This window comes from Phoenix dactylifera, chromosome 9 (genome assembly GCF_009389715.1).
Source record: "Phoenix dactylifera cultivar Barhee BC4 chromosome 9, palm_55x_up_171113_PBpolish2nd_filt_p, whole genome shotgun sequence".
NCBI classification, from domain to species: domain Eukaryota; kingdom Viridiplantae; phylum Streptophyta; class Magnoliopsida; order Arecales; family Arecaceae; genus Phoenix; species Phoenix dactylifera.
In genome coordinates, this window is record NC_052400.1 from 12,998,016 (window position 1) to 13,020,091 (window position 22,076).

The 22,076-nt window shown below is 38.0% G+C and overlaps 2 protein-coding genes across 5 annotated transcripts; both read right to left on the reverse strand.

The window, feature by feature from the left end:
• On the reverse strand, positions 1 to 10,009 carry LOC103701824. 2 transcript variants are annotated; one of them, XM_039130086.1, is made up of 7 exons: positions 8,952 to 10,009; positions 1,688 to 1,903; positions 1,379 to 1,599; positions 1,072 to 1,275; positions 743 to 844; positions 339 to 653; positions 1 to 233 (listed from the first exon to the last, which is right to left on the reverse strand). In XM_039130086.1, exons 1-7 carry the CDS (start codon positions 9,904 to 9,906, stop codon positions 174 to 176), a joined length of 2,073 nt encoding a protein of 690 aa, XP_038986014.1. In that variant the 5' UTR covers positions 9,907 to 10,009; the 3' UTR covers positions 1 to 173. The 2 variants fall into 2 exon arrangements, with proteins under 2 accessions (XP_038986014.1, XP_008782236.2); XM_008784014.4 differs by having other exon boundaries at positions 1,355 to 1,599.
• A 2,153-nt stretch (positions 10,010 to 12,162) lies between these two features.
• LOC103701825 (dr1-associated corepressor-like) lies at positions 12,163 to 21,916 on the reverse strand. 3 transcript variants are annotated; one of them, XM_026802510.2, is made up of 7 exons: positions 21,614 to 21,904; positions 21,377 to 21,476; positions 19,111 to 19,183; positions 17,226 to 17,319; positions 12,932 to 13,048; positions 12,789 to 12,849; positions 12,163 to 12,709 (listed from the first exon to the last, which is right to left on the reverse strand). In XM_026802510.2, exons 3-7 carry the CDS (start codon positions 19,163 to 19,165, stop codon positions 12,329 to 12,331), a joined length of 708 nt encoding a protein of 235 aa, XP_026658311.2. In that variant the 5' UTR covers positions 19,166 to 19,183; positions 21,377 to 21,476; positions 21,614 to 21,904; the 3' UTR covers positions 12,163 to 12,328. The 3 variants fall into 3 exon arrangements, with proteins under 3 accessions (XP_026658311.2, XP_008782238.2, XP_008782237.2); XM_008784016.4 differs by having other exon boundaries at positions 21,377 to 21,485; XM_008784015.4 differs by lacking the exon at positions 21,377 to 21,476 and having other exon boundaries at positions 21,614 to 21,916.
• Positions 21,917 to 22,076: the final 160 nt, after the last annotated feature.

Genomic DNA, 22,076 nt, shown 5'->3' on the forward strand with positions numbered 1-22,076 from the left:
TAACAATATGAATCTATATTACATTTACCTTGACACAAACATTCAGATCATTCGAAATATTTATATTGTCATATCTAATTAAATTTACATAATAAGTTTTGAATTATAATGTACTTTGAAAAATATAAGAAATATATACATATCAAACTCCATAAAAAACAGTCTAGAAGGTATCAGGGACGGGATTCAGCTCCATTATCATTATCTCTAGGAGCGTTTGAAGTATTAGGAATCTAAAAAAAAAAAAAAAACCTTAGAAGTTAGGAATAATGTGATACATTAACTCATACATTATAATTGATAATATGTAAAGTATTCAAATATATATAGTTATTTACCTGAGAAGGGAGAAATCGTTGTAACAAAGATAAAATATTCGCAAGCTGAGACTGCAAATTTTTTTGGTTCTGCTTCAGCTCTTCAATAGTTGCTTGAAGATGACGAAATTCTGCAGTATTACTATCTTCTCTGGCATTTCTTGTATACATGCCCACTGCAGACAACTGAGTGGGAGTAACTCCAACGCTGTAACCCCTCACTTGACCATAATGCTCTGAACCCATCAATTTAGCGAGCACTTGAGCTTCGATATAATTGGTCGCGTCGGATGATGACTCCCCGACACGCTCTGAAATAAGATTTGTTGCCCTGTCCTATATCTCTCAAAAGAAAAGGTCAAATTAATATATGCCAATAATAGAACAAAAAAAAATCGTTGCACAAGTCAAAGATAAATACATACAACAATATCTTTTGACTCCTCCCGAACAAAACTGCCATCTCGGTGGGTATGAGTCATCTTATCAAACTCCACCTTACCAGGCTCCCTCTCATTATCATCCATCTACAATAAAAAGTATATTTCAAAAGTATACATGCTATATGATAGAATATGTTGGAATATTCTGCCTGAAGTGTGAGGAACAGTCTGCGATGCTCGAGCAGCTCTACCAATGTTGGAATATGTCTTCCCCAAAAAATAGTAAAAAATGTAATATATATACAATGTATAAATTTCTAATCTATAATAATAGTAAATACAATCTAAGGTATTGAAAAAATATACACAACCTGAGCTTTCTCAGAAAACCAGTAGTGGACAAGCCCCCTCCACTGATGAGAGATTACATCTAGAGGACAAACACGGGCCACCTCCTCTTCAGTCATGCCCTCGTGCTTCCAGTCCGCCTTTAGCTTTTCCTTATATTCTTTCCATTTGCGATTGACGGACTTCAGCACCCAATCATGGCTATTTGCAGGAAGGACAAACTTTTTCTACACCAAAATCAAAAATGTTATAACAATGTTAAATCAAAAAATTAAATTGTGATAGTAAGCAAAATCAATTATTTACCTCAATAACTCTAAGAAGCTCAACCTTATACGAAGAAAGCATTTCATTCCATTTTGTATAATTGAGCGGACACAACTGACCCTTCCGCGCAACCGATTCTAGAAAAGTCGATAAAATGCTTGCAGCCTTCTTGATGGGCTGCCCCAGTTCGTTGCAATGGACGACGAACTTCTCATCCTCATATAGGGTCCACACGTCCAGTGCTCGAGTGGGCCCTCGTATTCTCCTCACTCTCCCCAGTCCATCTATAAAATAAGAAATCCATTAAAGGCAAATGATTTAAAATAATTAGATTGTAAGAGAAATTAATATATAAACTATAAATCAAATTACCCTGGATGTCCACGTCATCCGTGTCTGGACAATCTGCAGGTTGCGCGTGCTCAGACTGGGACTCATGCTGAGTATGGGACTCGTACTGCTGGAGCTCGTCGGGCTGCTGGGGCTCGTCGTTCTGCTGGGACCGCAGGAAATGATCAGAAGTAGATCCCACGGATGTGTGCTGAAACTCGATATCTCTGAAACGTTTTCCTCGCGGCATATTATAACCTAGTACGCACAAAAAAGAATCAATATTAGTTAAATAATAAAAGTATAAAAATAATTTAAGAATTGCTAATTAATTTAATGTATAGAAGTAATGTTTTTCTTACTATTAAGAAACTATATTGTCCCATTCAACATCCGTCCTAACCAAACTAGTAGAATTCAGTTCATCAATTGGCGCAACATTAAAAGGCATACACTGAGTATAAGTCTCATCATCCTGCTCTTCTAACCCTTTTTCCATATCATACAAGTCCCTAGGTTTAGTCTTAATAACAACAGACCAATCTTTATCTTTCGAGTCTTGCACAAAGAACACTTGTTGAGCTTGAGATGAAAAAACGAATGGGTCATCTTTCAATAGCACACCAGTATGTATCAACCTTGAAAAATTTACTAGTGTGAAGGTATTTATATCTTGCCTCAGATCTCTATATGAGTTTATATCCACCTAATCGCATCGAAATAATACTACTTTAAAGTTTCAACATCCACTGCATTCGACAAATCATGCTCGTCTTCATTTTGTTTATTCCATCGTGAAGATCCACATGTTCGGCACGAATCTTCGTTAATATTTTCACCACGGTATAAAATACAATCATTTGAACAACTGTGTATCTTCTCATATCCAAGATTCAATTCTTTTATTAGTTTTTTGGCTTCATAAGAAGATGATGGCAAAATAACACCTTCTAAAAATGCATCCTTTAATAATTGAAGCATAGTAAAAGACTTGCTAGACCATCCATTCAAATATTTCAAATGAAATAAATGCACCAGAAAAGAATTCTTAGTAAAATTCTTACAACCCGGATATAGTTTTTTATCACAATCTTTCAGCAAGTTATGATACCGAGTTGTGTTATCTTCAGAGTCTATAGGTTCCTCAACATGTATATATTCAGTAAACTTATGCTCATCACCTATTGGAGCTCCTTCTTGCTCTCCACTGAAATTTGTTAAATTTCTAATATTATGTTCAAGAGCATCTCTGAGTAAGCCCCTCATATCATCTTCTACAACAGAATTTCTGTCCGTGTTACTAGATCCAACACTAGCAATGTGTTCCATAATTAAGGGTTGGTTAGATGAAGACGACAATTTAGACTCTCCATGAAATATCCATTCTGTATAATCCTTCAGAAAACCATTCCATGCCAAATGTTCTTCAACAGTTTTTAAAGCGATAGCAAAACAATTGACATTTTTAATATGGACAAAAAATATTTCCATTCATTTCAGATTTTTCAAAAGCAAATTTAACGAAATTCTGAACTTCATTCAAATATTCGGCACTGGATCTCGACTTATTTATCCAACTTTTGTCCATTCTATTAAAATATTGATTAAACTGCAACTAATATAAAAATAATAATAAACAAAATTAAAGTATGCATCACCAATACATACTTATGGTATAAAAATAACTATGCTGGCTCAAAAGCGAGACAACATGTTCGATTTTGCATTGGAGCTACCATCTAAGGCATAAATAAGATGGAGAGCACTAACAAGCCAGTTGTTGAGGCTCGGCTTAAAGCTCATTTCAAGCCTAAAACCTAAGATCAAGCTTTAGTTTGCCTAGAAAAGATTCACACTTAGATCATGACTAGATTTGAGCTGTTCACAAGCTCTTAGATCCATTACATACCCTAACAAATTTGTTTGATCCAAGATTTTTCCTCAAATTTGTTGTCAATAATTAGTAAGTAAATCAGAAAATATCAGACTGGTCAGACTTGGTTCTCTGTTCTTTTGTAACCTAAAGTATTTACAGAATCATGTGGCCAGTGAAAAGCAAGTGGATCGTTCAAGAACTAATAAGCAAATACTGTCTCGCTGGCCCAGCTCTTCAGATGTTTTGTCTGATGTTTCAGTCAGGGATTATTTTCAATGATTATGTATGGATGATTAGGGGATCAGTATTTTTTCACCTTGAAAAATTGAACTAAAAAATTGGGTTAAATGGATATAGTTCCACTGCAAATACAACATGAAGTCTATTGTGAAAATTCATGAAAATGACATTAATTAACAGTTCAAGCTAACCATACGGTGTGCAGAATTTACTCCTTTTTAAGTGATTTTTGCTTCTGTTTAATCATTCTTAAATGTGTTGGGTCAAAGAAGCTATAAAATCCATAACATAAACTCCATCTCAATGATGCCCTAGAATAAAATTAAGTTTCTTGTCTTGAGGTTCAATACATAAATATCAGGCAAAAAGCATATACCAAAATCCTTGGCTAGCCATCTCCTGTATGAAAATGAATCAAATCTTCATACAGGAGGTTTCTTCTAATTATGGAGGTTGCTTGCTGGCTAGCCATCAGTAAAACCGTAAAAATCCTAATCTAATACCTTCTACAGATCCACAAAAACAAAAATCCAACAAAAGGTTTCTTCCCAAATGATCAAACACAAGAGGGATTCAATCAAACATGCCAAGAATCTGATCAAACCGAACAAAAACAAGGGAATCGAAAAAGGGAAAGAACAATAATACCTCCAAGGCTCTCCCAGTCGGTGCCGCAGAGGAGGGAGGAGGAGAGGAGGTTGCAGACGCACGATCGCTCAGCACTGAAGAGGATGGAGGAGGAGAGGAGCTCGACGTCGGACGTCGCTCGGTCTCGGCATTGGAGAGGACAAGGGTAGCTAGGGCTTGATCGAGAATGCCGATCGAATGAGGAGGAAGCGGGGCGGCCGCGCTGGTTTTATTTGGAATTGACTTTTGACGACGCTTATACGCGTCGTCTTAGTCCGTAACTTGCCGCTCCGATTTTATTTGGAATTGACTTTTGACAACGCTTATACTCCTGGCCCCCACCCCGCCAGGAAAATGTTTGATGCAGGCAGAAATGACCGTGTGTTGGGCACCCAGGCTGATTTTACTCATACCCTTCCCATCCGTGGGCCCGGCTCAGATACCCCTCTGGGCTCCGACACGAACCCGCCGTGTGAATATGTCACACCTTGCACCACCGAGGCTACCAGCGGACCAGTAGCCCTTCCAAACCCCATGTCCGAGCAGGGAGCATCCGATCTCCACAATTTAATCGACGCCCGTATGTTTCGAACTCGGAACCACTTGGTTGGAAGTAAGGCCCTGTTCCACTGAGCTACCACTTTAGTGGCAAAATGCATCCTTTAATAATTGAAGTAGTATAGTGAAAGACTTGTTAAACCACCCATTCAAATATTTCAAATGAAATAAATGCATAAGAAAAGAAATCTTCAAAAATATTCTTACAACCCGAATATAGTTCTTGATCACAATCTTTCACCAAGTTATGATACCGAGCTATGTCATCATTAAATGAATGATACCGAGTTATGATACCTCAACATGCATAGAATCAGTATATATACGCCCATCACCTATTGCAACTGCTTTTTGTCCTTCACTGAAATCTGTTAAATCTCTAATGCTATGTCTAAGAGCATCTTTGAGTAAGCCTCTTATATCACCTCTTATATTATCTTCTCCTACAGAATTTCTTTCCATGTTACTGGATCCAAAACTAGAAGTGTGTTCTATATAGGAGGGTTGATTACATGAAGACGGCAATATAGACTCTCTATGAAATACCCATTCAGTATAATCCTGTAAAAAACCATTCCACCCCAAATGTTCTTCAACAGTTTTTAAAGTGTGAGAAAACGATTTACACATTTTCGACATGGACATAAAATCTTTCCGTTCATATTTGATTTCTCAAAAGCATATTTAATAAAATTCTGAACTTCATTGAAATATTTTTTTGTTGGATCTCGACTTTTTTATCCAACTTTTATTCATTATATTAGAATAATGATTGAATTGCAACTTATCTACAAAAGATAAACGAAATTAGACATTAAGTGAGAAAATCGAGGAACATGAATATATAAATTCACCAAGTTGTTAACAGTTGCAGTTCTATATATCAAGTTGTCTGAACCAATCTAGCAAAATCAACATATATAGAAAAAGTAAAACCAATATAACAAAATGCTAATATTGTCATAATGGATAACATAATTTGGGTGAGATCTACATAGGTTAAACCATTTGATGCTTAATCAAAACTTGCCTCCATAATGGTGAACAGTGTAAACATACTGTGTGCCTTCATGAACTAATATTAAGTATTATTTTCATGAATAAAGGACACAAACTCTAGATCCTGCCAGCCAATTACATTCATGAAACCAAAATTCACCGTACCGCTACCGAACCCCGTATCGGTGCCGCACTACTATAAGCGTACCGAGTATCGGTACGGTACGGTACGCAGTACGCCAGACGTACCGACATTGACGTACCGATACCGGTACCCATCGGTACGAGTCTGGTACGCCCGGTATCGACCGGTACAGCATACCATACATGAACCCATATTATTTTCATAAATATTATGGGTTGACCTAGGGTTTCTTTCTTGGAGAACGGCGGAAAGGATCCTTTAAGGGAGATGAGGTACAAGGGGGGCCAAATATGTTAAGTTTAGCCCCTCCAGCCCCTCCTTAGGTTACTAAATATATTTAACACCGTCGTAGTGGGCCATATAAAATAGTTTATGAAGTAATTTGCTTCATGACTTCTGATTGATATGTCCGGCAATGCAATGTAAACCCTGTTTGAAACCAAATATGTTTTTTACCATCCCCCACCCATCTATTCCTACACTCCTTTGGGTAATTTTACTGGTTGTATTTTCTGCTTATGTGTAATACTGTTTCTATTGCAGCGACTATGCGTATAACAACCCCTGAGTTGATCAAGCCGAAAACACTTGAAGGGGACACCTAGTACCATAATAGCTTTTGGCAACATACTATCTTTTCAACCCTTTTGTAGAACTCAACAAGAAATAACCTCCAATCTGGCAATTGAACCTAGTATGCATTCTTATTGGATTTTCACTAATCTTAAGAGAACAGTATTTTAGGGCATCAAGCAACAGCTCGAAAGGAGAATAATCTGAAAATAGAAAATCACCTGGAGGTAGGATGGCTGAGATCCGCAATTGGAGGAGGGCAGTCGACTAGAGAAGGGCGGTCGGCTGGAGCTTTGAGGAACACCGCGGATTGGCGATGGGTATAGGCAGCCATGAGGAGGAGAATAGGAGGAAGTTGGCAAAGAAGAGGAGGCCGGTGGAAAAGGGGAGGGGGAGGAGACTGGCACGAAGAGAGGCGGAGGCGGTGCTCGATCGGCGGAGATCGATTAAGGGCAGAAGGGATTTGGGGCTAAGACAATGGGGCCAAAAGCGATTTGGGGCCGAGATGGAGAGGGTCGGTCGGGGGATTGGGGTATATATAGAGCCCGACGATGCTTATAAGCGTCATCTTGTATTGGCTTCCGACGACGCTTATAAGCGTCGATAATTATGGGCTTCCGACGCTTATAAGTGTTGATAATTATGGGCTTCCGGCGACGCTTAACAAAAAGAGTCGACATAGCCCTTAATATCCCGACGTTTTTTAGTAGCGTCGGCAAATTTTGGCGTGCCAACCAAATTACCGACGCTTCTATCTAGCGTCGGCATATCAAAATCGGAAATTTCCATTTCTTCTATAGCGCTACTTGGAATTACAAAAAAAAAAAGAAAAATAATTCCATGACATGAAGATCAGAAAACCTTAGCATCTGCTGAACAACTCCTATGATCAATGTCTCAATCACTTCCAAGTTTCTAGACCTCCAAAAGTCACCACCATGCACCAATCAGTCAAAGCTGGAAATGACTAGTGACAAGGACAGATAAAGTATTAGGACCGCGGGTTCCATGCAATTGTAGAGTATCGAGTGGCAAGAGGTTGAAAGGGTACGATCAGCCACCGATGAGAGAGGGCAAAGACCAACTCTAGTGTGAATGCTAGGTAGTGTCAAAAAATGCAAGGTGGGAGAGGTTCTGGTGACTCGTAAGAGAAGGGTCACAGCAAGGATGCTCAAAGTCTCTCCCTCTCTCCTGTATAATTGGAGTATCATTCTACAAGCATCAACAATGTTATGCAAGTAAATTCCAAAATTATAGATCTTAACTGGTTAATTTGACCTACTTCGCAAAGAATGCAGGCTATAAAGTTTCAAAAGTTTGACACAGGATAGAGAAAAGTTTCAAAAAGAGAACAAAGATAAGTGGAGCAATCTACCAAAGGTTTGGGTTGTGAGTAGTGGAAACAACGCAACTAGGTAATGATACCGAAAGAAGGTAGAACAAATTCCAGTTCCTTAATGCCAAACGCCGAAACATAACTGTAGCTTGCAGGTTGCATGCACTTGACATCTAATGCAAACGAAACTACTGACAGGTATAACATAACAGACTCAAGCTCAATGAGGAAGAAAAATAAAGTAAATGATGGAATCTACCAGAATACACTATTGCTCTAAGGGGATACCCGCCAAAATACATACAAGGGGAAAGTTCTGCATTCTCTAAGAATACATATAAGGGGAAAGTTTATACCATTGACTAATACCAATCTAGGTACTGCCGTACTGGCCAGGGATGCATTAGTAAATAGACTCTGAAACAACCCCTTACACAGATTCTCATTTAACCTGCATGGGTATAATCCATATCTGAAATATATATGAAAAAAAATGCACATAACATTCAAAATCTTTTACCCAATATATTGACTGCATCAATAACTAAACAATTAGCAAACAAAAACCAGATGAGCAAGAACTTTGAAGACAGCTATGTGGCCAATCATACAGCAGAATCAAAACTTGTCTACCTAGTTCTCTACTACTACTCTCAGCAAGAACATTTCTTAGCATATATGAATTAAAGCATTACGCCCAACAAAAGAAGAGAGAGAGAGAGAGAGCTGAGTATGTCACCATGAGAGAATAATTTGCAAGCGCATAATTAAATTGGAGTAACATCAACAGCATCAACAACCTAACATAGGGGGAAACATGATAAACCATCTTGTTTAACCATATCAGCACTACCTAATCCACTCAAACAAAATGACAATTAAACCTCCAAAAAGCCACATTTGTCCAAACCTACTAAATTCATGCATCAAAAGAAAGCACATGTACTCATACCCTTGTATGCATCATTCAGCAACGCCAGAATCTCCCTGCTCGTCTTGCACCAATCCATCTGGAACCTCATCTCGTCGCCCAGCTGCCTCCTCCATTTCTCCTCCAAAGCTCTCGCCTTGGAGGAATCCATTCGCTTCAAGCCCACCTCCCACGACACACCCCACAGCCCGTTCGCCTTCCAGTGCTCTGCCACCGCACTTCTCACATACGGCAAGGAATCCGGGACGCCACCTACGCGCTCCTCCCCGTCCCCCTCTTCCTCCGGCTCCTCCTCCTCCTCGTCTGCTGCCTCCCCATTCTCGACGGCCACCACCAGGGTGCCTTTCTTGTCTTTCTTTTGATCCTTGGTAACATCCTTGTTATCCTCAGCGGCCCAAAGTTCGATGCAGAGCTCGTGGACGAGGCCGTCGTTGGGGCCGGATCCCGAGGGGCCGGCCTTCTGGAACTTCTGGCGGAGGTGGCGGAGCTTGTTGCAGACCTGCTCCTTGGTGAGTGGGGTGGGGAGGGAGGCCTTGACGGAGTCGTAGAAGGCAGACATGTTGGCGGGGAGCGGAATGGATCCGGTGCGGGAGCGGAAGTCGATGGCGGCACGGAGAAGGGCAACGGCGTTCTCGTCGGCGAGGCGGCGCTGGCCAGCCTGGGGGCTCTTGGCGGCGGGGGGCACATCGTCGGAATAGTCGCGGGCCTTGCGCTTGCGGTCGCTCTTGCGGGAGGGGGAGGCGGCCGCGGGGTCGTCGGGCGTCATGGGGTCGGAAGATTTGGAGGGGGCCTTGGGGAGGGCCGGGGTGGGGGAGGAGGTCTTGTGGGGTTTGAAGGATTTAGGGTTAGGGTTTTTGCCGGAAGCTGGGGCGGGCGGATCTTCGATTGGATTCGAGGATGCTGGATTTGGGTGGGATTTGGGTTCGGCAGGGTCGGAGGAGGGATGGCGCTTCGATGACTTGGATTTGGACGGCATCCTTGCTTCGTCTTGGGGGGGGAAGCCGGGTTTCCGAGAGGCGGAGAGAGAGATGCTGCCTTTCTTGCGACTCCACGGACGTTTTGCCTGGGAAACGGTCAACCCGTGCTTCAATTAATGTAATCCAATGATACCCGCGCGATGCGCGGTTTTCCGAAGGCCTTCCCTCTAAATTTTCGGAATTTTGGAAGAAAAAAAGTTGATTTTTTTCTTTCCCATTTGTATACACATACAGATTCAAATTTATTTTAATTTTTTAAATTACTTAACAGCTTTCTAAAATTATTTTTTTTTTGGTGCATGCAATGTACATGGCCAATATTTTTTCTAAAATAAACTAAATTTGATATTTTTCTAAAATAATTACGAAGAAATCCAAAAAAAATTATATTAATTTTTTTCTCGAATTATTTTCGTCTACAAACATGGAGGGAATACCCGTGAGAGATTTTATTTTCTAAAATAATCAAAAAAAGTCTTTCTCAAGTTCACAATTATATCAATTTTTTTCAAAAAAAATTTTTGTACATACATGAAATTAGTTAACAGCTTTCTAAAATAATTTTAAATTTAATTTTTTTTAATTTCAAATATATTTAGATATCTTTGAACGTGGCTTCCTTTTTTTTTCTATATACAATGATTTCTAACATTTTAAAATATCTCTAGCATATTCTTATGCATGATGATTTCTAATATATTTAGATATATTGAATATATTTAAATAATTTTAATATATCTTGATACCATTATTTTTCAAAAGAAATTATGGATATTTCAGATGATTTTTCTATGATTTTCTTGTGTGTGGTCTCTAAATGGCTAATATATGTATTAAAAATATTGACATCGATTATATGGCACCATCATGCAATGCCTCAGTCTATTTTTTTTTAAGAAAAATAACTAAAAAGACTTCTAAATTTTATTTTGAATTTTTTTTCTACGTATGTAGAGAGAAATATTTATGAAAAGAACACTACTTATTTTTCTATATGTCATGATTTCTAAGATATTCAGATATCTTTAATATATTTAGATAACTTAAACATATCTAAATAATTTTTGTTTTTATAAAATTTTATGGATATTTCAGATGATTTTTTATGATTTTTTTCTTTTTTTTTTTTTTGAATATTGGAGAGAGATCGAGTTTTCTCTCTCGATGAGAGATAATTTTAAAACATAAAATTAATTTATTTTTAGTAAATTTTATGAGTTTGTAATGCAAGTTCTGATTCACTGCTGTGCGTGTTGCACCGGTGAGAGATAGCAGCCGTTTGAAAACTAAACTCTCTGGATGTCAAAGCACGAGATGGTAGCGTGCTAACAAGTTTAAAACAATAAACACAAACCGGCCTTCATCGAAAATGGGACTTTTCATGTTCTTTTTTATCCCATCTCCCTCTTTCTTTTTGGTAAAACGGCACCATTACTTAAAAGGCCTTGTTTATTAATGCACCAAAACAGGATGAATCCCCATACTCTTCAAATTATAAGCTAATAAGAGATTATATCCAGATGACATAAAAACTGTTTACTGACATTTAGAGAGACAAATTATCACCATAACCTGAAAATCCAACTTCCTAGGATCGAGCAGCAAATTATTCGAAACAACTATAAACTGCTACCAAAGAGGTACACATTTTCTTTTTGGTAAGAGGAGCCCAAAACTTTCGCTCTTCGAAATTCCACTACGATCTTCACCATTTACTACTGCAAATACTACTGGGACTATTGCAGAGAGGCAAACTCTATTGCCATTTTATATCGCACCCACAGGAACTGCTTATAAAGAGATGCCAAATGCCAAATGCCAAGAGAATGAAGCAATGGGTCGTTTTAATAACAACAGAGAAACGTGCGCACAGATTCGATGACCTCACATGTTCGTCTAGTAAGAGCAGTGGACTTAGAAAATAACTGAACTTTACAGTACATTTGCATCATAATGCGAAATTAATTGCATATCAAGAAATTAGCAGCAAAGTGATGTCAACCTGCAGTCCTCCAGGGTTCATTGTCAAAAATTCTCATCCTCATTCCTCAACTATCTGCATGGTTCATCATACCAGTTCCAACAGTTGGGTCAAGCTTCAAAATAGATTTTATGATTCTTTGAACATTTGACATAATTCGCCCTCCTCGCAATCAATATTATAGGCCCTACTGCAAAGGAGGCAGATTCCATAACCATTTCAAGTCTTTCACGCTTCACCCCATAGAATCTGTTTAAACTTTGGATGCCAAATGCCAAAGGAAAAATTCATTCGACAGTGTCATTTGATCAAGTCCAATAAGAGCATTGGACATAGAAAATGACTAAATTTTATAATAGATGTGCAGTCATAATGCAAAATTAATTACAGAACAAGGAAGACTGCTTTGTTAGTAGCAATATAAATCAACCAGCAATCCACTAATCTTCATTGTCATAATCCTCATCCTCGTCTATCTGCATGGTTAATTGTACAAGTTTTGATGGTTCTATGCCAATGTTGCCCGCTACATCAGGCAAAGGCCAAGAAGAATACTCCTCTTGCTTTGCCTCTGCTGTTGAAGTTGCACCCACGACTGATGTAGAGTTGCAGGAAGAATGTGCACTCTGAGCCATGTTCTCCTTCCCTTCCAGGCCCTTCTCTTCACCATTGATTTCCCTCAACAGGTCACCGTGTTCGGGAAACGTGCTCTTGTCATCCTCAAATTTTACACACCCAATATCCCTTGTTCTGGGTCGACCCCTCCCTCTTCCTCTACCCCTTCCACGTCCTCTTGGACTCATGTTTGTGCTCCTCATTGCCTGCCACACAACAGTTGCTCAGATACTCGAGGAAATAGGCTTGTGAAAATGGTGTAGATATAATTCAAAAGAGCCACACCATTTTGGGGGACCTCAACTCCTCATTGGTCTCCAAATCACCATCATGGGCCAGGGTCTTTCTGAACATTGGCTATAACAGATCAGTTGCTTAATGTTTATTGTGCATCATTTAAAGCATGGAAAGTATGGTCAGTGAGTTACCTTCTCCTGGATATTCCTTTTTCGTCACCACAAGGTTCTGTGCCACCAAGGTTTGGTACCTTGTTGACAACATCAGTTAGGAAATCAAAAGCACTATAACTCTTCACACATTGTTTTCTGGAAAACTCAGAAGAGATAAAGATACACTATTACTTGTAATTTTCCATAAGTAGCATCAGTTGCAGAAATTTTGTTTGGTGATAGAATACAAATAGAACATGTAAGCACAAGTAGACCTGTCAATGGGTCAGGACTGACCCAACCCAACACATAACCAGACCCAGCCCTGCCCAAGATTGGGACTAGATTGCCCAAATTTCAACCCAATTGAACCTACGCTCATCTCCTCCCCACCTCTCCAATGATAAAAGAAAATTAGGGAATCATTGCCACAAGGAGAGGAGGTCAGCACAATTGGGGGCATCTCAAATGGGAAAAGGGTGGCGGGGCGGTAGTGAAGGGAGAGGGTGGAAGGTGGAGAAGGCATGAAGGGGTGGCGTGGAGGAATTCATCAGGAACTTAGGGAGGCAGGGCAGCCTCCATAGTTGGCAAAGGCAGTGGAGAAGAGGGCACCCAGTTAAAAGGGAGAGTCAGGGAGAGTGGATGAAAATGCAGCAACGTCTCACTTTTCTCTTTGCGAGAGTCCATAGATTGGGTCAATCTCGGGTAGGGCTAAGTTCTCAGCTCAGGTCAGGTCGGTTGGGTCCTAACCTGGGCCATTGACAGGTCTAAGCACGAGTTAAAAAAGAAGAGCAGGATAATACTAGGTGCTGCAAACAAGTGCAAATTATTAACCCACAGTAAGTACATCATTGATACGTCAAATATGCCTATGAAACAGTATAGCAACCAAGAAAAAAATGAGCCTTACCGAGCTGGGATGTCAAAATTTAGCCACATGCCAATTTTGAAAATTCCCCTGTAGAATCTCTCTCTATGGTGGTTTTAAAATGAAACTATTTAGTGGTTTTTTCCTCTTCTCTGCTTTATAATGAAACTATATTTGAGTCTGTGTACATAAATGTATATACATGTATTTACACACGAACACATAAAAACATCAGTATTTATATCCCTTAAAGCATAAGCACTGCAAAACTTGTCCACCACATTATTCCCTCCTTGAATCATCTATTAAGTAGGTCTCAACTGCTCGTGAAAATGAAATTTTGAAGTAGATCAGCTAAAAGGAAGGTCACACGATCATGGCCAAAAAATAGCTCTCATCCAAGGCCATACAATCTTAGTTATGTCAAATCATTTCAAGAACTCCATCATGTGTTCGATGGCCAAAAGGACGGGAAGGCCAGTAAATGCTTACAAAATTAACAAATGGAGATCACGGCCAAGTAACAAGGAATTCCTGGAGCAAGTGAAGGAATTGTGAGTCATGACCTGACTAATCCAGATCCTCAACCAAAAATACATGCACCCATTTGCTATCATCTCAGTTTTGGAGTTCCAAACGAAACTTCAATCATGTTTGCTAACCTATCCCACTTGTAAACAGTCATCTTCATGGATCCAAGAAGAATCCATCAAATTACAAGAACCATTCATGACCAGCTCCTCAGCTTGATGCAAACTGGCATTAAAATCTAATCAAGGGAAACTTCACTCTTCAGTTAAGGTGCAACATTTGGCAGTCAACCTCCTCTAAGAGACATAGTAACTTCTAGTACTAAAACAACAAACTAAAATATGAAGCAGTAAATCTTGAAGAGGACTTAAAGAATGCATATATAGTTGACATCAGTTTATTTCTCAAATATCCATGTCATGTGCCTCATTAAAATTTCAATTACTCAACTTGTAGAATATAGAACTCAACAATTCAATCCTTAGTCTTTTCACACACACAAAAAAAAAAATACAATCCTTAGGAACTCAAATTATGGAACATAGTATCATGACCAGTATCTGAAGATTGCATGAAATGGACTCTAAAGCAACTTTGTGCTTGATAATACTGAAGCCAACGAACTTTACCAATCTACTTCTATAAATTCTAGAATCATCAAGTAGAACTCCTTGAGCTACCAGAAATTATCTGACAAGAATATGAAGAGTATTGACCAGATTAACTCGAAGCATCATGGAACAAAGTTTCAGGCCAAAACATCTGCCTTCTAGTCTAGGTGTCTTAGACTTAGACCAAAAGTACAATTCTAATACATGAAATTGCTTGAGTAATAATTGGACCATTTTTAGCACAAAGAAAATTGGTTTCAACCAAGGTTTGCCATCTCGTACTAGACATCGTACCAGTATCATCCCATTACAGCATCACTATGCCTAGTATGGGGGCCACATACTGAGTGTCAGTATACCCTCCATACTGCGTACTAGTTCGGTATAGTATGGTATGGCCGGCACGCACTGGTACCAACCGGTACGGTAAGTATGCACCCATACCAACCGGTACAGCAAACCTTGATTTCAACTACTTCGGGTTAAATCCTATAGAACAGTACAACTATTACCAAAACATGCATGTCCTGCATTTGCACAAAAAAACTCGACATAAAGTTGATATAAGAAAATAAAATAAATAAATAAAAATGCAGTGAACCTTATAGTTCTTAATATGTTTCCTTTAGAGCTTCTTCCTCCTTTACATCTAACTAAAACAAACTGGATGACCTAGAGCCAAGCAAAGCGGAACAAAGAAAATAGTATTTCATTGTATTTGAAAAAAATCCTGATCAAGGTTCACCCCATGCCAATAGTAAGATCAACAGATTTCTCTAAGATTTTATTTAAATATCTTTATTTTTTTAAAAAAAAAATAAAAGCACATAATAAAACTTTAAGAATTTAATTGTCATAAGTAGAACCTTAAACTCTTGCTTAGTTGACCAAATCAACAGCAAGTGCAGGAATGAAGAAGCAGAACACTCAAAAAATAAAGAATGAAAAGGACCTGGGAAGTGATTGTATATGATTAAAAATACTGAAATAAGAAAACTATTGCTCGATGGTTTGGTTAACCATTTAAAAATGCATAATTGTATTGGACTATGAATAATTAGGATAGACTCTAACAGTACAAAAAGATACTTGAATATAGAGGAGCTTGGAACCAATATGAATAAGAGGTGTAACAGTTTAGGTATATGATTCTAGTTATGAAGAAATTTAGGCATAAAAAGTTAATAACAAATGATTTTAGTTTCAACTTTATAGTTTTGGAAAAATTAAAAGTTTCTTGTTAAAATCATTATATTTTATATGAACATTTGCTCTAAAGTACCATTATCCTCTGAGTTTTCTCTCATCAAATTGGCATTAGCTATAAAGCCCAACTCATACAGAAGCATCCGTGGAAAACTGAAGCAGATTTCTGTGACCGTCACCAACCTAAACTTGAACCTTCAAAAAGAAGTGCCAAATTGCTGGCGAGGGCAACTGCAGGCAAGAGCAGGATCTATTATGAAACTTGAAAGCTAGTTGATAGGTGGCGATAGCTGCATTATTAGTCACAAATTCAAATTCATTAAACTAAGAGCTGGCCTTCAAAATTTTCTCTGGACTTGGGAAAACATCAGAAAAGAAGAGAATATATGGCAATGTCTAATATATGGAACAATATCTCTAAGGCACAAATTATAATCAAAGGAGTCAAATTTTGACACAAGCTCATGACATTTATTGTAAGCATTTATAGTAAATGGAAGAGTACAACAGACTTCTTCAGACCTTTTATTCTAACGCATTTTTACAATATAGTAACACAAGAAAAAATTTAAGCACATCATGTAAGCATCAATTTCACTCCTCTACAGGGACAGCACCAAATTAATGAGATAATAGATGTAAGAAGATTGTGCGGGCAACCCCAATATGTACTAATAAGTATTGTATTCTGATTCCTTTAGCTTGTCACCAATATCAATTTCCCTTACTGCTACAATTGTGACACACCACCAAAATAGAGGCCCAACCAGCTACAAGTAATATTATTAAATTAGATTTTTAAGTAATGATGTCAAGAGCATTCAAGACCATGAATATTTGGTTACATGATGCTGGCTGAAATGCAATCAAGAGATACCCACACAGGAAATTCTGAGGTGAAATTTTATTATTTTTCCCTCCAAATCATGCTCACTGCACACATGTTCCAAGGTGAATATGCTAAGCATGTATGCCGTTGAACACCACATTTTGCAAATGGTACTAAACCACTAATCATAACATGCAAGAATTGCATCCATATTAAAATATTCTTTAACTATTCGTATGTTTAGCCATGCAAGGTCATTAATGTGGGAAAATTTGAAGGTCAACTTACAAATGCAATGAATTCAATGTCTTGGCCCCTCTCTGTAGAGTAACTTCATAAGTCCTGTCACAAAGATCTTGCAAAAATAACTCCAAAGCTTTTGCTGCAAGTCAGTCATTAACGTGAAATTTTAGCCATTCAATAAATCGTTGTGCATTCAAACTACAACATTTTTGAACCCTGCATATCCATGAAAACTTTTTGAAGGCTAATATATGAACCAATAAGCAATACTTAGAGGTAGATCATAACTGTGAATCGCTATGCCTACATCGGCCATGCTTTTTTCATATGATATGGTCATAATAATTAATAATTTGAGGTAAGGGCTTCTGCTTAGTTATTAATATAATATATCACTCTTTTAATCAAATATTGGATCACGCAAACACACAGAAGCTAGCACACAAGCACATGCATCTGTATGCATGCATGCAAGCACACGCACACACACCTTCCTTGAGTAACGGAATTTGCCATCTATTCCACTGTTACAGAAAGAGTCACAAGATAAAGGAGATCATATCAAGTAGATCCTTGAGTTTAAGGCATAGAAATTTGAACAAAATGAAAGCTTTCTCTCCTGGTTTTGAATTTTAAAAAAGAAAATGGTCTTCATTAATGGATTTTAAACAAATGTATGATATCAACATGGCAAGATACAGATCAATGCAAAAGTACATTCTCTCGTTCAAATTTATGAGAGAACATCTTCATATTCAATCAACAAAATGACTTCTTTAGTCAGAGTTCTTAACTTTTTTAAGTCCAATTTACCTATTCTAATGCACATTCACAAAACAGAAGCATACAATCCTGAGGCTATAAGATAATATTCTTCATCTGGATGTCATAATCAGAATACATTTTGCCCCCTTATTGTATTACATTAGTAACTAGTAGCATAAGAGAAGGGGACATCCTATTTTCCATGTTTAGTTGAAAATCAGCATAAAATTAATTTTAACAGATTTTAAAAATGCATTGGAATGTATATAATTGATTTTAGTAAATTGTATTTAAGAGATGATGCCTGGAGGTGATGCTGGTAGTGCAACTTAGTAGGTATCAACAAAGACAAAATGTTCCTACTATGATATTCCAATGTTCATGTTTCCTGAATAAATCACAGACTTAATATTTTTGCTAAATAAGAAATTTGATTTCAAACAGTAACTGATGAAACTGATACAATTCTGTCTTAAACCAATGTGTTAGGATTCAATGTGTAGAAAAAATATTTTATTGATATTATAGTCCTGTCCCTTAGTTGTTTTATGTCAAACTGCTCTTTCTCTATAAACTCCCTCATGTTCCCTCATTTTCAGCCCCTATGATTGTCTTCTAAACCACAACCTGATTCCATTTCATCAAAATTCTGTTTCTATAATAGAGCCCCTCCCATAAAACTATAAAACTGTCAATTGAAACAAGCACAGGCATAGCAAGTTTTCAGTTCCTATTCATGCGAACACTTCATGAAGCTGTAATGCATTGTAGACAAAATATTGATTTACAAACATGTTTTCTTCTTAACATGTCTTTGCACTCTTCTAACAATTAAACTACACAATAACTAAAGCGGACTTAATTGGTCACTTAGAATACAAAAAAGCCATGGATTGCCAACATATAAATTAAAAGAACTCTAGAGTAGATGAACAAATCGTCATAAACCACACTACAAGTTGACACTTGAAGCAATGAACATATGCCATACCCTAAATGCACAACAACAATCTTCAGAAGCAGACTACTGGGAATAAAGAAAACAGTAATATATAAAATAATAAATAACGCGTAGTATCAAAATTGACTGATCTGTTATTTCAGCAGCTCCATGGCACAAAACTTTCTATTGCGTAAGAAAGATCTGGGTTATTGCATGACATACAAACTAAAAGAGGCACAGCTAATGCAATCTTGCCAACATCCTCATCTGCCTGCATTATCTTCTTTATTCGTGACTGCAATAGCAGAATAAAGCAAATGAAATCAGTTTCAACCTACTATACCAAATAACAACAGCACAGGATCATATATGTACCAATAACATCAGCCTCTCAGAATCAACTTAAATCAACAAAGAGAGGGTTAATTATTGTTTTTTTTTTCTGTATGCATCATGTGCTGATTCTTTATTGATCATAGATTATCTACAAGATGAATGAACATTTATGCCAACTCCAGCTGTAAGTATAGCTTGACAGGGACAAACTGGCATTATAGGTAAGGTGCGCACATGCAGCAGTAACTTGATAGTAAGGCACTTGTACATAACTACTGTAACCCATTAATTATACAATATATTGATATAAATATTAAATATGGCCTATCTAAATAAACAAATAAAACTACAATTTTCTTTTGTTAATAAACCAATGCAGGTAAAATAAGTATTAGAATGATACTATGAATATTGAAGAAAAACCAATCGGAATGTTGATGAGATTAACGGAAAAATCCAGTAAATTGGGACCATAGTCACAAGCTCAGTGTTGGGAAGAATTTAGCTACCGTTGAATAAATAATGTCATTTTTACAAGTGATTCTCGAATAAGACACCATGAACTCAATTACATGAGAGTGCTTCATATTTTATTCAGCCAAACCCAAAAAAATCATGCATATTTTTGAGAGTTTCTGAACAATTAAGAGATATTGAGCTTATAATTGGAAAATCAAATTAAGGTAACAATTTAGGCACTAGAAAGGGTCAAGATTATACTAGAATGGGGGCTCGTACAATGGGTTTTACAAGGAAAATATTCAGGTCTTCACTTCAACTTTGGAAAAATTGGAACATGTGATTGGCATTTGGTTGTAACTTGAAAGAAGTTTGAAGCACAAGCAAGTTGTAGAAGATTGTTTGTCTTTATACCTCATGTTACTGGAGGCAGAGGTCAGAATTGAATGATAGCTGTTCAAAGGAATCCTGTCTAAGGAAGCATATTATATGCCAATATTTAATTGCATAAAACTGTGACTTAAGAGCATATGTAGTGTTTTTATTTTCCTTTTTGTTCTGTAGTTGGGGTTTGGCTGTTCAGATGAAGAGAACAAATGTTGCCAACTGGGAAGAGATCTATGATTATTCTACTTCACTATCAAGCGCCTTGTGTGTGTGTTCATCACAGTGTCTAGAAACATGCAGAACCATACTCATGCAATTAGTCAGGCCATCTTACTATCAATAATTTCAGTTCCTCCTTCTACAAGAGAAAGAACTAAAGCGAGTCAGGACACACTTCTTTGAACTAGAGAAGAAAAGTCACTACATCACTTATGAACTTATCGATACCAATTACAGACTTACACAAAACAAACACATGGTGCATGATGAGAGATGGTTACAGCAAAACAAGCTCACATCAAACAGGTGATTATGAAACCCTTTTGAGGATGGAAGGAACTATTCATGCCAAAACTTGGAGCAATAGAAAATCAGAAGCAGCAGAAGCCTTTGGTGACCAATTTGGAAGTGGTCTATTTGACATTCGTACTGCAGTTCCCAGGCAGCAGGGCTAGCCAGAAAAGTTAGCTTTAGAAGACATGATGATAGATGACCGGCCATAGTGGGAAAGAACTAAGTGAAACAGAGAGCAGAATTCCGTAGTGGTGTTCTAGAGCAATCAAATAGAGTAATCAAATTCTTTACAAGACGTGGTTCCAATTCTGTCTCTGAGAGATGAAGAGAATAAGAAAAAGATTTAGTGTCCGCTCAGTGCAGAAGATCCATCGTCACCTACACACGTCATCAACCATTGTAACTCCACAATCAGGTGGAAACTACACAGCAAACAAGCACTAAATTCCTGTAACCGTAGCCAAAAACCAAACTTGCGCTTTGATCTCAGGCTCATGTTAAGGAACTCCCTACTCTGATTAAATCCAGCTCATAGAAACGGTCGTGTCAGTATAAATTTACCGTGCGGCACTCACGGAGCTACTAACGTCCTTCTAATACATCCAATCGAATATATTACATCAAAACAGCCCCCTATTACAACCCCAAAGTCCCAGCTGTTCATCGAAGATCGAGACTTCAGTGCAATTCCTTCCCCCACGATTCGAGATAGGTAAAAACAACGAGCAGAAAACTTCTGAAGCTTCAACAAATCAAATTAACCAAATACAAAGATATATCTATAAACATATACCAATTAGGGCTTCGCCAAGTACGGGTTATCGGGCAAATCGAAAAATTTGAATGCAGAAAAGGCTAAATCGGAGCAGCAAATAATAGATCCGTGCAAGATCCTGCTCATACTATCAAAGAAGCTAAAGTTAGATCAAAAAACTATCAATCCCCCCTTCGCGTCGATTTAACGAAGAAAACAGCAAAGAAAACGAAGAAAAAAGAAAAAAAGAGGAAAGTGATCAGAGGGGCAGCAGACCGCAGGGAATCGGGTGCCGAGCTTCTTCCTCATCTCCACCTCCTCCTCCCTCCTTCTCCGAAGGTGATCTTCCTCGCGATTTGGATCGAGCTCACTTCGATCTCTCTCTCAATTTCTAGTTCAAACGTGATTTTCGGATCGGGAGGCCGTTTCACCTTTCCCCCCAATTTTCTTTTACTTTTGTCGTTATTACCCTCATCAGTGACACGTGGATTCTACCGGTGTAGTTGACGGAGGCGATCAAGCCGTGGTACCTATTTAGCGTCCTCCGGTGCGCCGCCTGCGAATATTCCTTGCGGCAGTGAAGAGGTAACGGCCATGGCCGGCATGGTTTTAAATGACGGCCGTTACAACAGTACCTGAGTTTAAGAATGCTATAAAGTTTTCACCATTCATTACATTAGACTTAACAAATAAAACTCATTATTATTTATTTGTAGTGATCCATCTCCTTTTTTTTTGT

Bases quoted from the DNA above. Each gene is read 5' to 3' on its own strand.
- LOC103701824 (XM_008784014.4), bottom strand. From the start codon at position 9,906: ATGCCGTCCAAATCCAAGTCATCGAAGCGCCATCCCTCCTCCGACCCT. The intron at 1,600-1,687 runs GTAATTTGATTT...CTTATTTTATAG, and splicing joins GGATGACGTGGACATCCAGG to ATGGACTGGGGAGAGTGAGG. The intron at 1,276-1,354 runs GTAAATAATTGA...ATTTTGGTGTAG, and splicing joins AGCTTCTTAGAGTTATTGAG to AAAAAGTTTGTCCTTCCTGC.
- LOC103701825 (XM_008784015.4), bottom strand. From the start codon at position 21,646: ATGAGGAAGAAGCTCGGCACCCGATTCCCTGCG. The intron at 19,184-21,613 runs GTCTGCTGCCCC...CTGCTATTGCAG, and splicing joins TCGGCACCCGATTCCCTGCG to TCACGAATAAAGAAGATAAT. The intron at 13,049-17,225 runs GTAAGTTGACCT...TGAGTTTTCCAG, and splicing joins ACATTGAATTCATTGCATTT to AAAACAATGTGTGAAGAGTT.